General features: G+C 38.2%; 1 protein-coding gene across 1 annotated transcript; it reads left to right on the forward strand.

Moving 5' to 3' along the window:
• Nucleotides 1–560: 560 nt before the first annotated feature.
• On the forward strand, nt 561–14014 carry s1pr3 (sphingosine-1-phosphate receptor 3). Its single transcript, XM_002937029.5, has 2 exons — nt 561–896; nt 11634–14014. The coding sequence occupies exon 2, from the start codon at nt 11784–11786 to the stop codon at nt 12903–12905; it is 1122 nt and encodes a 373-aa protein (XP_002937075.1). The 5' UTR covers nt 561–896; nt 11634–11783; the 3' UTR covers nt 12906–14014.
• The last annotated feature ends 864 nt before the right edge of the window (nt 14015–14878 follow it).

The following is a 14878-nucleotide window of genomic DNA, read 5'->3' on the forward strand; positions in this document are numbered from 1 at the left end:
ATGGAATGTCCCGTGACTTAAAATAGGCAATATTGAGACAGCTGCCCTTGAGTTTAATGATGAATGATGTGTGGTTTGTGCATACATTATGGGAGGGTTACATAGCCAGCCTGAGAAAGTGAAGCCTAAAGCATTAGCCTTATGGTAAACACAACACAACTTATGCATGTTACCTATATTGACATTCTAAACTCAATTTTTTTATTGGTGAATACATTGTCTGCTTTCATTTATTGGACTGCAGCTCCCAACCTCTCCTGGCAATGGCTGCTGGGAGTTTTTAAGACAGTAACATTCCTAGTTTTCAGTAATTAGTTCCCCTACCTGTACTGTATTTGGTGGTATTTTCTTTGGACCATATTGAAGCTGTGCATTTTGCTGATTCTATTAACAATATACAATTAATCATTAAAGCATTTTAAAGTATCATGAGATCTTAAGACATATATCTTACTACACATTTCTACACCATAAAAAAACGTATATTAGGTATGTCATGCTGTTGCTGTGCTCTTGGCTCAGAATGAGCACAGGGATGAGAGGAGCCGGATTCCAGCCACACAAAGCACAGAAGGGGTGTGGTTGGTTATGAGGAGTGAGCAAGCCACAGGAGGCTATTCTCATTCATACTCCATAGGAGGGTGAGGGAGGTCAGGCTGCAGTCTCTGCGCAGAGCAAGAAAAAGTTCCATCTATAGCAGAAAGCTGGAATACTTTTGTCAAAAACCAAAGTTCTATAAGTTTCCTACAGCCTTAGGAACATTGGCTTCTCCATGAGACATTGTAAGAGACCTTGCCCTATGAACTTTGGTTATTCTGCTGTTTCGGATTTGGGGATTTTACATCATCGCATGCCTGGGATGTGCCACATTTGCTGTCTGCAAGAGATCACACTGGGTAAGTAAAACCAATCATTACTAAAATAAATATATATATTCTGTACATATACCAGTTAGAGATATCTTAAGCGCACTTTGAGCAAGCAATAAGTGCAAGTACTCAACCAGATATACATACACACTATACGATTTCACACATTGAATATTATTGCTTTTGCTAACATGACTGTACTGTTGGTAAAAGTGACAGTGACTCTGTGCTTTGTCCTCACTGTTGCTCTGTTAGGGGGAATCTGCTCTTTTACTGCATTTCTATCAATCTGCAAACAATTAAACTGCCCTTTTAGGGAAATGGTTTGTGCCTTTTCTTTGTTGGCTATAACTTCTGTGTCAGTCTGTGAGCAATTAAACTGGTTGTCCTGCTGCTGCTCACTAAATGTAGGGTGCCAGCCTGCAAATTGTAAACTGCTGTTATAGGGAATTGGAGATGTCTGCCTTTTTACTTTTGGGTACCAACTTTATTTTTACTCTGCAAACTGTTTACCTGCCCTGCTGCTGTGGCTTTGCTAGGTATCTATTTCTGTGTTACTTTGCACACTGTGTAACTGAAATATCTTTAAAAATGACTCTGCTTAGAGACTTTTGTAATAGAAAGCATGCTAGAACTAGAGGAGGGGGAGGATATTGCATAGCTGCTGCCCTATTGACACTTTTTGTGTTGGAGGTAAATGTGTACCTAAGCATTTCATTGTAGGCTTTGCATATAGGTGGGTTGTCACTTTTACTGGAAAAAAATACCAGCTTTCCTGTATTTCTATTTTTTCCCCATTGGCATCAACATTTTACTGGCAAGGTGGCAACCAGTGGCAACATTTTACCAGCAAAGTGGCAACCCTAGCACTTAATAAGAACTTCCTGGAATAAATCAAATTTAAGTATGAAAAGGATAGAAGTTAAACACAATCTAAAGATAATCTGACCAATAAGGAGTACAGACAATAGAAGTAAAAGTATAGAAAAACTAGAAAATGCTGGAATATGGCTGATACTATTTTCCTTTAAAGAGATTACATAATTGCTTTCAGTTCCCTTAAATATAGAGAAATGTACTGGGACACTGCTTCTGAGCACACAAAATATAATTTACCATAAGACCAATTGGTGGGAGCTGCCATGCTGAACAGTAAAAAGGGGGATTATTTTTGCAGTAGACATCAATAATAACATCCCTATTGGCCATGAAAAAGTCTATTGTCATTGAACTCTGCAGAGGCAATGGTATACATATGTGCAGTAGATTTGGGGAAACTGGAAAAGGGGGACCACAAATTTTTGTTTTACACTGAAGTATATGGTTTGACACTGAGTGATAGGTTCAGGGCATGGGCACCCGGACCTGCTAGCAAACCTGGTGAGCAGGGTATCTAATTTTGAATCCCTTAAATGGGTAGTCTAACTAGCATTTGAATTTTAGTGAACAGACCATGTTTTTTTTGTGGAGATTTAGTTCATTTGAGTTAGGCTGTGAGCCTCCAAACTCACTACTTAAGTTTATGGTCCAATTGGGTCCTGATGATGTGCATTTTTTAGTACAAAGTAGATGATCTTGTCCAAGGTTTGCTGTGGGGCCCAAAAACTTTTAGCTGGTTTTGCTGTGCCGAGTTGCATTTTGCAAATAGCATCCAATCTAACAGATAAAGTTTGGGGACACCACAAAACTAGTTTTATTTCACATTAGCAGAGTAATAACCCATAGTAACCACTCAGCAATTGTCTTTAATAAGTTAACTGCACTGAGTTATTAATTATAGCTTAACTGCTTTGGCCAAGATTTATACCTCTTGTGATGTATCTACACAGATCTAACAAGGCTTAAAATGAAATATGGAAAAAAATAAACTTCAACATTTCAATCCTATAAAATCTGACATATTAAATTGCTTATGTGAACAATTTACTGGGCTTAATCCTTAAAAGAATAACCCATAAAATCATTAAACCATCTGAAAGTTTGCTCCAGCATATGTTGATACCATAAAATGCACATTTATTGTTACTGCCTTGCCGTGCTTGGGTCCTGAGTTTGATTCAGATCTGCAAGGAGTTGCTATGTACTCCTTTTGTCTATGTAGGTTTCCTCCCACACTCCAAAAACATACAGGCAGGTTAATTGGCTCCTGATTACATTGGCTGTAGTGTGTTGTGAGAATGTGTAAGGGACCTTAGACTAGGAAGGGGGCAGGGACAGCTATAACACATTTTTACTTTGAATTAAAAAATTTTTTTTTATAGATTAAACATGCAACACAGTTTTAGCCTACTACAGTAACCAGCAAATACGTTGCATGGGGCATAGCCTTTAAAGCAATGGTCCCCAAACTTTGGCTCTAGCCCCTCTAGGGGGACCCAGGGCATTGTCTAAGGGTGGCAGGTTAAGGACCAGTTAGAAAAAGATTTGTAAACCAAAGAGCAGGGTGCAAAATGCGATGTTATACTCTGGTCACCATGTTATTCACCCAGACTGCTTGATCATTCCTCATAATTCCAGTGTAATTTCAGCTGTGTTCTGCATCCCCCATAGTTGCACCCAATGCATCAAAACAACCACAATTGGCTCTTGTGTTTTGACATAAATTGAGTGCAAATTGCACCTTTTGAGAGTGGGGATTGCACTGCTTCCAGGGCATGCATTCAAAACTCTCTGATTTAAACCCATGGTCTGCTGTTGTTATCTGAAGGCACATGTTTGGTTTCAAGAAGCAAGTCATGAAAAAAAGAAATAGTCTAGGCTGTACCAATATCTAGGAAGGGCTACTTTATTTTACATAAGACCCTAGTGTATATGGGGTTTTGATATTCATAGAGAATGGATGGAACCCTTTGATTCCATTCACCAATTAACTGAAGACATGGTGAAGAGGTTTATTATGTATGTACTTTTACTGCTATGCAGTGATGCCCAACTACAGTATGTATATACATAATAAAACTATTTAATCTGTTTGCCATATTTATTGATTTTGTATTTAAATTACCAGTATTGTCAGCCATCTGTTGTATGTTTGGCAACCCTACAATCTACAGTTTATAGAAAACCTGAAACAAATCTATTCCTTGTAGGATCTTGCAGTCAGCTCTTGACTCCCATTTATCACCGTAGTCAAGTCAGGGTCAGATTTCTCACTTGACAAACAAAACAGACAGATTCAGCCCCATTAATCCAGTAAAGTGCTTATGTTCAGTTCTGTGAAATTTTCTGGCATGCATTTTTTGTGACGTTTAGAACTTTGTGACGGAACGCAGGAAGTGGGGCCTCTGAGTGTCTTGTTGTAGATAGACCACAGGCCATTTTGCCATGTGATTGATGGACCAGTTCTCCATTTGGTCTTTCCATAAAATATGGAAAGTGCAATGTGTTTGTTTTAAAGCAAATGTTACACAGGGTTCATTTAGTACCTTCATACCCATTTCCCGGGTCCGCATCCACACAGGTACAAACAAACAAAGTGGATTGCGGCCCCTGAAATCCACTCTGTGGGATTGCACCCGGGCTTACACAGTGCTTCTGGGCACACAAGTGAGTGGATGCCAGTGGATCAGCTGATTCTTGGCCTGTTCTTATATGCAGGTTGAGAATCAGCCCTGCATTACCTTAAGAGCAGGATTTGTTGGTTTTGCAAAGGATGTTGAGAGTTTAGAACTGCTGTAGACCATTCTATATTAAAGTAAAATACCTAAAAAGAAGCTATTTTAATAAGTTGTATCTTCATAATCCTGGCCCTGGCCATGCCATGCAATCAGTGAAAAGAACAGAGATACAAACAGTAGGTATATTTTGTAAATTCTACAGACAAATGCAGTAACCAGAATGAAGATGCCATATTGCACCTGTGTGAGACATTATTACAATAGCTCAGTCTTTTGCAATGATAATGCAGGCATGGTTATTCAGATTGATCAGGACTTTTTCCTGACAAGGATCGTTCTGTAATTTGAATCACCGTACCTTAAGTCTACTAAACAGGATTGTTTTACCACCAATATGGATTCATGCCATTAAGGTATTGTTTAATCATTACAAAGGAGATCATATTTAATACATTGAATTATTTAATTAAAATTGACTCTATAGGAGAATTCAGAACTTTCTGGGTAAGGGATCCAATGCCTGTACTCCAGACCCGCACCTCCCCAAACACTCACTCACTGTTTTGGACCTGAAAGCTGTTAACATAACTTATAAGACTATTAAGATGGGTTATTTTAATATGATGGATTTTATAACAGTGGCTTTTGTGGCTCTTTAGTAGGTGACAAAGAAAACTCTTTAATAGCCACATTCAGCTCCCATCTGGAAAGCTCAGCACTAGAACAAGACCAGGTATTGGCCAGATTCAATTCGGTGAATTTTATCTGAATTTTCAATTTTCAGGTTTATCCCACGAAAACGCATTGATGAGTTTTCCAAAAAATCCAATTCAATCCTGAGAAGCTTGTCTTACATGAAAACTATTTCTAAGTCTATGGGAAAGAACTAGAAATGAATTAGGAGAAGTTTTTTCTTCTTGAATTAAATCTCATCCATGAGTTCCACGTGATAAACCACAAGATAACTTTTAACTCACTGAATTGAATCTGCCCATTATATTCTGCCTGCAACTTCCAGATATAAATTGTATACATGTGATTTTTGCTGAAGCTCTATGTCTCTAAGTGCAGTGTATTTCCCGGTACTGGATAGAACTATTGAATAGTAGAATCTTTGTGGGTGCTAATTGTTCCATAAGATACCAGCTAATGGCGACTCATAACCACTGGATGTTATGTTTCCCGAATCTGTGGTCAATTTTCAATGTATCTTTTTTTATTTTACTTTTCTTTTTAACATTTTATGAAAGGCAAAGAGCAGCAATTTGCTAAAGCCCTGCCAACACTTGGTTCCTCTTTCTTGATGTTATTTCTCATAATTCATTAGCTATGATCTCCCGGCATTAACAATAGAATGCTTTGTACAAATACAGCGTGAAGAGAATGTAGTTAACATTGGATCCGTGTGCACTGTAATTCAGAAACATTTGCATTTTTTCCTGAAGAAAAATTCTGACATTGTCTTGATTTTTACAATTTGCCTAGGACCACTCCCATGGGCTTCTACATGACCTCAACAGCATTAAGATGGCATATTTATACATTTGCCTTTTTAGTGGTTTTTATGCATAATAAATGCGAAAGAGTCAAATTTTTACATGAAAAAATTGAGTTTTAACACAAAAAAACACAAATTGTAGGGGAACAAAATTAACTGGCCTATATAGGTTTAGGTTAGAAACCAACCAGAGGTTTGTTTTTAAACTGTATGGTAAATGCTACTTTCTTATTGGTTTCTATGACTTACTAGCCACGTAGAAAACATTAGACCATTTACTACAATACCCCATAAGCTGGGGGAAATGTAAAAGGCTCAAAAGTTTACTACTGATCTAAACACCCAAAGCAACCAATCTGCAGGTAAGATTTAGTGGTCAGTTGTTTGAAAATAAACATCTGATTGGTTGTTACAGATTACTAGATTTTGCAGACTTTGTGACTTTTTTACATTAACTTGTTTCATATCAGACAAAAAAAGCGCTTCAGTCAAACTGTTTGGTTTTCTCTTGGGCAGATTTATTATATATTAATCTAGGAATTCCTGAGGGATTCCTGGCAGTCTGATATTCTTCCTGAGTAATTAACACTTCCCTGACTCTCAGAAAAGCTTTTCCTGACAGACAAAAAATATTTTACACATTTATCAAATGCAAGCAAGGATTAAGGGTTTAGACAACTTTCATGAAGCTGTTGCTTTATTTTACCATATGGAAACCATTGTAACTACTTGGTAAAAATACCTGACATCAGTAAATTGTGCTCTGTGTCTTTAGATAGGATTTTATGCCACAAGTTATCAACTATCTACGATTGATTTTTCTAGCTGGGTTACCCTGCTTGACTGGCTGTCCTTAGGACAGATATATGAGCACATGTACCTCAGTTGTTCTGGGGTCTGTGAAAAGAGTGTTATGCATTACTAGGAAAGTAAAGAATTGACCACAGGAGGTAAAGAGCCACCACTATGGTAATCACATGTTAGCAAAGCAGTCAAGAGTTACTGGGAGTTGTTTACAAGTCATTGTTTAATCCTGTTATAGACACTGATTCCTTGACATACTCAGTCTAACTAAAATAATTGAAGGAGACAATTTGTTTGAAGAAGAGATGAATAATATTTTGGAATTTATCATACAATTTCTATAGGGTCTGCAGTAGCATTTCCTATTTAATTTTGTGGGCCTAACTGAACAATAATATATAAGGCCAGTTTAAATATATATTTACATTCATTGCAAGACCGTCTTATGTGCTAACATGGCTGGGTGCAAACAGGCTTTAAGAGACCCCATTAGTTATATGATGTAGGACTGGCCAACATGTGATCCTTTGGTGGTTGTTGAACTACAGTGACTAGAAGTTGAGATTTAACAAAAACTGTTATGCTACTGTATATATCCCACTGCTGTAGCTGCTAATATATGCACCATATTTCCATAGGATGCTTGCTATCCCACAGCCATAGTCCTGTACCAGAAACTATTATCCACACTGTTACTATAGGCACCATCTCTCCATTCTATACCTGCTATCTCACAGTCGCAGTCCCTTCCCTTCCCCCCACTGCTTCTATAGGCACTATCTCCAGGCCCGGATTTGTGGAGAGGCCACAAAGGCCCGGGACTAGGGTGGCAGAAGTTTAGGGGCGGCATGCCGCCCCGCCGCAAGAGAATTTTTAAATTTGGCTCCCATACGGAGCAGTCGGGACCTCTCCCCACTGCTCCGTATGGGAGTTTAAAGGAGCGTTTGCGCATGCGCACTGGGGAGAGGGCGCGTTCGTGCATGCGCACGGGGGTCACGTTCGCGCATGCGCAGAGGGGGACACCCACAGGGGCGGCCTCGGGGCGCCTCAGAGAGAAATCCGGCCCTGACTATCTCTCCCTACTATACCTGCTATCCCACAGCCTTATTCCCTTCCCAGAGGCTATTATCCCCCACTGCTACTATTGGCACCATCTCTCCCTACTATACCTGCTATCCCACAACCACAGTCCCTTCCCAAAGCCTATTATCCCACTGCTACTACAGGTACCACCTTTCCCTACTAAACCTGCTATCCCACAGCCAAAGAGGTCATTTTGTTGTGCTTGAGCTTGCCCACACTCTTTCTACTTACAGTCTTTCTACTTATGGTCTACTCTCATTATGTTCAGGGGTCTAGGCAGTTGCTACTGTTTGAACCCCACCTAATAACATACAGTGCACGGTACTATTAAGTATTCACTATGCTTGGACCTGAAAATACAGCATGGCATAGATTTAGGCTGGAACTTCACTTATAGAAAGTTAGAAGAGGAAACATGATAAAATGCCTGTTGCTGAAAGGGTGGGCAGCCTGGAATTTGCTTCCAGAGGAAACAGTGAAAACTCACCAGGGGAATAGAAAATGAAACAGGATAGCCTCCCAGGGAAAAATCACACAGCTATAGGAATCTGTAGGTCATGGCAAGGTTCTCTATCAATAAACACATTAGCCCACTGCATGGAAAGGGTCCATCAGAAAAAAATCTTGTTTTAGTCTGCAAACTGAAACTTAACAGAATGCAGCTAGTTTGAGTTAGAACATTATGGGAAACTGTTCAGAGCCATTACAGTCCCTTGTGAATATCTGCTATACATTAGTGGTTTTGCACAAAAATAACAAAGCACAATTTGGCATCTGTCTATCATATATTATTTTTTCTTGGTTGCGCTAGAGTTTATATTGTACATATCATTTATCATACTGATTATGATTGTATTGCAAAACAATGATGAAGCATCTTAATCTCTGAGGTGTAGATAATGATTGATGTACAAACTTCTATTCTTTTATTCTCTTGCAGTATGATTGTAAGGGTTACTGACAGCCAGAGCTGGGAACTTCCTGACTGAGCTGACCCTAGCATCTGGAATATATTAACCCTCACAGTCTGGTACCCCATCACCTAGAAATGACATTGCATCATTACTCGGAGCATACTTAACCAAGATTATGTTTTCAGACAACCATTTAAATGGCCCTTTTGGACCTTTTGGTTCTACTACAAACATAGCTCTGTGATGAGATTCTCTGTAGATAATAGTTAATCCCTGTAAAATTTACTTATTAGTGTTCAATTAGTTATTTGGTGAAATAAGTATGTAAAATTGTCGGCCGTGGCTGACAGCCACTTACTGTTGTCACAATTTACATGTACGGCCTTTGCTGAAAGAAGTAGGCATCTTCACACAATTGCAGTGAACTCAAACACAGTATTAACAGCCACTTCTCACAGGAAGGCAGACTAAAGACCGGCTCTGGTTGCCGACAAAGGATGACAATAATATAATGCACAATAACTGCAGATTCACTCTCTCTCAATCTTCTTCTCACACACACATCCAGCATGTGGCAGAGTGTCATTAGCCATTCCAGGGACTCCCTGCTCACTAGATGCTGTTACCCCTTTCTCTGCGGTGACCGTATATACAGTGCCCAAGCCTTGCCTGTAGGCCCTCCTATAACCTACACCTAAATTCAGTTCCCTCTCTGGTGCACACTTTACCTCAGGGGCCCTACCCCTCTTCTAAGCACTCCCTGTCAGGACACTAGGCTGTCCTAGCTAACTAGCCCTCTCTACCTTTCACTCCTGGAGTGTACTCACTTGCCACTGCTATCGCTAGCTAGTCTAGGTACCAACCTCCCCAATAGGTTTTGCTGCTGCCTCTGATGTTTTCAGGCCAAAAAGAGTCTTCTATAGGCTTACATGTGAACTTAGTGCTACTGGCTTACCTATGATCATCAAGAAGCTGGTGAAATTCCTGAATAATAAGATGGTAGGAAGTCATAAATGAGCTGGAAAACATTATACCAGTCAGATACTTATATTTAAAGGTTAAAGCTTATTAAAGCCAAACCATATTGAGTAAATGTCAGATTTTTATATTTACATAAAATATGTAGAGAGCTTCACAGGTGCTATAATAGTTTAAAGCAATCCTGTACAACTTTTCTTGTTGTAGTCGGCCATCTTAACATGTTGGAGGACCAGAATATATTCAGATGATTATGTCATACAAAGAAGTATAAAGAGCCTTTGAGCAAACAGGGGCCATAAATATCCCTTGGAGAGCCACATCTTGCCTGTGAGCCTCCAATTGGACAGCTCTGTTTAAAAGGTGTACTTGTTTTCCTCTCTAGCAGTTATCCATAGCAAATCATTTCTCTTACTTAGCTCTGTGCAGTTAACTGTATTAATGTAGAACATATTTATTTCCTAAACTAACAGCCGCATTTGCTAATGTAATAAGGGGCATTTTTGTGAAACAGAATTTGCCACAGTTTGTGAGCTGTATTATACTACAAGTAAGGGATCCATTATCCAGAAACCCATTATCCTAAAAGCTTCAAATTACACAAAGGTCATCTCCCATAGACTCCATTTTATTCAAATAAAATGCTACAAAGCTTGCCCTTGATGTAGTAACCCATAGCAATCAATCACCAAGCAGCATTTACTGTTAAAAGCTAAAATCTGATTGTTTTGGGTTACTAGACTACTAAACTACCATTTTTATTGCAGTGCTCATTGTTAGGGTATTGTTGTCCCTGCAAGTGGTGGAGGTTGCCTAACCTTTTGTATAGAATTCTGAATTTGTTTAAAAAATATCTTTGGCCACATACTCATCTATTCTGGCTTTGTTGCCTTTAAATGGGGACTTTGCAGGCTTAAACTAAAATGCACATATTAACTTGCCTGCGTTTTATGTAAACACAGCACTTTCCAAGGTTCAGAAGTTCACACTGGTAGGGTCAAACATAATGGTGGCATGATTTTGTGTGATGCCTGACCTCTGTGCGGGTCACTGCTACGTGATAGAAAACAAAAAATGTAAATGTGAGGTGAAATATTAGATTACGTAAAGGTTTCTAGAGCTATGTTTAACTATAAAAAAGAGACTTATACAATACATTGCATTTTATCCCATGCAAAGTATATGTATACATCTTTGTGGTGAATCTGACTTTCTCGCGTGACTTTGTTTTAAACATAGTTATATTGCTTGGAATGATAGAATTCTATATACAAAGCTTTACACAGTGTTAAAGAAGAAAAGTCACCAGATGCTTCTGTAAATATATATATATATGTGCTTCTGTGGGGGCAGTAAATAAACTGGAATGCATTTCTTGAATGAGTTTGGGTAAGTCATGGCAAACTAGTAAAGTCAGACACTACTGAAACCATGAAATGGAGTCCCAAAGAGCAGGGTGATTAATGGTGGTTTCTCTTGAACTTAGTGCATTGTTGCAAAGCATAGAATGAATGGGCATTTATATAATAATGACAGTGAGGAAGAACAAGTGCTATTTTGAGATGGTAAAAAAGTACCTTCCTTTGTGAACAATTCATCTAAACTACTGTAAGATCCTTATGATAAAAAACATCTTGGAAACAGAGCCGTCCATTTTTTAAAATGTAAGCATTTAGATTGAACTAAATCGAACTTCTAAAAATACTAATGGGGGATTTTACTCATTTTAAACAGAAGAAAATACATGGATGAGCTCTTATAAAAATCTATTTTCATTTCTTATGCAGGTAAAAATTAATAAGTTTTCTAGCTGAGTAAAAAAAATCTTCAAATGTATTGATTTTATTTCTTTTTTCTTTGCGTTCCACAGGAGTTTATCGTAGAAAACAATATGCTTGGCATATTCCAAGAAGCTCAGACATTCATTAAAGAGAAGCCACAGAGAATGAGGATAGTGCGCCCTCTTGTGAATTGCCTTTGAATTACAGAGAGAGAATTGCTTTTTTCATCAGCAGCAAATATGGCTTCAGGATCTCTGCCTTCCAAAAAATTGGAACCCCGGAGGTGTGATGAAGTGATAAATCGTCATTACAACTACACAGGAAAACTCAAGGAAAGAGAGCTAGATCATATGGACATGACCGAAATAGTGTTTCTCATAATCTGCAGTTTAATAGTACTTGAGAATCTAATGGTTCTAATTGCTATCTGGAAGAACAACAGATTCCACAACAGGATGTACTTTTTTATTGGCAACCTTGCACTTTGTGACATGCTAGCAGGGATAGCTTACATTGTCAACATTTGTATGTCTGGAAGTAAAACTATGGATATTTCACTGACAGCCTGGTTTGTTAGGGAGGGCAGTATGTTCATCGCTCTAGGAGCTTCCACATTTAGCCTGTTAGCAATTGCAATTGAGAGGCACTTAACAATGATCAAAATGAGGCCTTACGATGCCAACAAGAAGTACAGAGTGTTTCTTTTAATTGGAACTTGTTGGCTCATCTCTTTTTCTCTTGGTGCCTTGCCAATCCTTGGCTGGAACTGCATTGAGGACTTACCAAACTGCTCCACAATCTTGCCTCTGTACTCAAAACGCTATGTTGGATTTTGCATTAGTATATTCATAGCCATTCTGATTGCAATCGTCATCCTCTATGCAAGAATCTACATACTGGTTAAATCCAGCAGCCGGAGAGTCACAAACCACAGTAATTCAGAAAGATCTATGGCACTTCTCAGGACTGTTGTTATTGTGGTGGGGGTTTTTATTGCCTGTTGGTCCCCTTTATTTATCCTTCTCTTGATAGATGTTGCCTGTGAAGTTAAAACATGTTCCATATTATATAAAGCGCAGTGGTTTATAGCTCTTGCTGTTCTCAACTCTGCCTTGAATCCAGTCATCTATACTCTGGCAAGCAAGGAAATGCGTCGGGCATTCTTTCGCCTGGTGTGCAGCTGTTTGGTCAAGACAAACAACTCCAGATCTTTACCAATTCAACCAACACCAGATCAGAGCAGGAGCAAATGCAGTAGCAGCAGCAATTCTCCAAAACATAAAAGCATCATACAGACTAATGGCCATAGTAAAGATGAAAAAAGTGAATCCTCATACCATAATGGAAATTTCACCAAATAACCTTTAGTTTCATCGCTCTCTAGGTACCTGCAATGTACAGCTCTGAATTTAAAGACTTAAGAAAAGTACTCTTTGAGTTTTAATGTTTTTCCCTGCACTTATAAACTCTTGGTTAGCGAGTACCATGAAGTATTGTTACTATTTGAATGCATGTCTGTTAATTCATTCTATTTTCTAAGTGTTTTAACTCAGGAAATACTTCAAATGCATGTTACAATGAAGCAGATGATTTTCTGCATATGAAAAAATATGGTTTTGGTAAATATCATCAATTCAAAACAAATCTAAAGAGATTAGCGTTAACTGTTCTGAATATTTGTACAGTAACTGAACATTACTGGCATTCTATTGAGGATAAAGAATAAAGAATCTGTACTGAACTGGAACCTGCAATAATCATTTTGCAGGGGTGCCTTAAAAATAGCCCTGGAAGATGTTGGTTCTTCAAAGTCTCCACCATAAACAAGATTGGGCTCATGTAAGAAAATAGTCTGTTGTTTTTTTATAAGCCAATGTTAAGGCAACATTAGCCATTACATTTCGCCAGTTCATACTAGAATGCAAGTTTTTTTTTCTGGGCAAATTTTCATTGAGCTGCACCTGTTGTAGCATGTAAGGCCTAATTCAGTGCAACATCTGCTTTAAATTAACAATGAACCATACACCAATATCATTTTGCTTATTGGTCGGTGCGCCCTAGTAATCATTCTGTCACATCAAAATAAATTAAATGCCTGATCATTTTTCAACTCCTCCAACGGCATTCTTATAGATCGGGCATTTCCATTCCCTTTTTATATCCTTTCTTCTATTATAGCTGACATTCAACATCTTGATTTCAAGTGAAAAGATCCGCGAGGATTATAACTCTGATTTTACATTGACTGTATTATATTAATAGAATATATATAAATATATTAAATACTTTTATAAAGTCAAATTGCACACTATGATGCAAGCTTTTTTTTTAATGGTGTATTTGTTACAAATTGTTTTGTTTCTCCAATGCATGAATTTCTACAAAATGCATATGTTTATTTTATTTATCTGTTTATCCTGTTAAAAACATACTATTTTATAAACATAAAGATCAGATCATAGACTTCAAATGTCAGTTTTGCAAGTTTTTTTTTTTTTTAATATACAACGCTTGCTTATATTTTGCCAAGTGATCGCTATTACCAAAAAAAAGTATCTCTCCTATTTTGGCGTAGGTAGGGGAATGATATGGGCCAGAGTAATTGGCACAGGCAAATATCAAAAGCTGTAGATACATTCTTTGGCACACTCATAGCCACAAGGTCAAACACCAAGGTTGTGGCTTTAGACAGGGTGCAGTGGTTGTAATTAAAATACATTTTATGGCTAAGTCTCCTTGGACTTCTGTTGTTTGCTGTACTTAAAGCAGGAAAAAAATACTTCAAGGTTCATGGATTTTGCTAAATGTATATTTGACCCCAAATTAAACAAATTAGATCAGTGCCAAGTAGCCTTCATGGCCATGTATGAAGCTGGAGCGTAATGATGTTTTATGACAATAAAAATATCACCCCATGATTTAGCAAAATATATAAAAAAAACTATTTAAAATGTCCTAAAACCAAAATCGAATTGCTAATACTTTATGCCAGTGTTCCCCAACCAGTGGTTCGTGAGCAACATGTTGCTCCCCAACCCCTTGGATTTTGCTCTCAGTGGCCTCAAAGCTGGTGCTTATTTTTAAATTTCTGGTAAGGAGGCAAGTTTTGGTTGCATAAAAAACAAGTATAATCCCAAACAGTGCCTTCTGTAGGCTGCCAGTCCATATAGGGGCTATTAAGTAGCCAATTATAACTCTTATTGGCACCCCCAGGAACCTTTTCCATGCTTGTGTTACTCCCCAACCCTTTTTCCATTTAACTGTGGCTCACGGGTATAAAAGGTTGGGGATCCCTGCTTTATGTAATAAAAGCATGACACTTCCTTTTGATCCA

The sequence above is a fragment of the Xenopus tropicalis genome, chromosome 1, assembly GCF_000004195.4.
Source record: "Xenopus tropicalis strain Nigerian chromosome 1, UCB_Xtro_10.0, whole genome shotgun sequence".
Classification (NCBI taxonomy): domain Eukaryota; kingdom Metazoa; phylum Chordata; class Amphibia; order Anura; family Pipidae; genus Xenopus; species Xenopus tropicalis.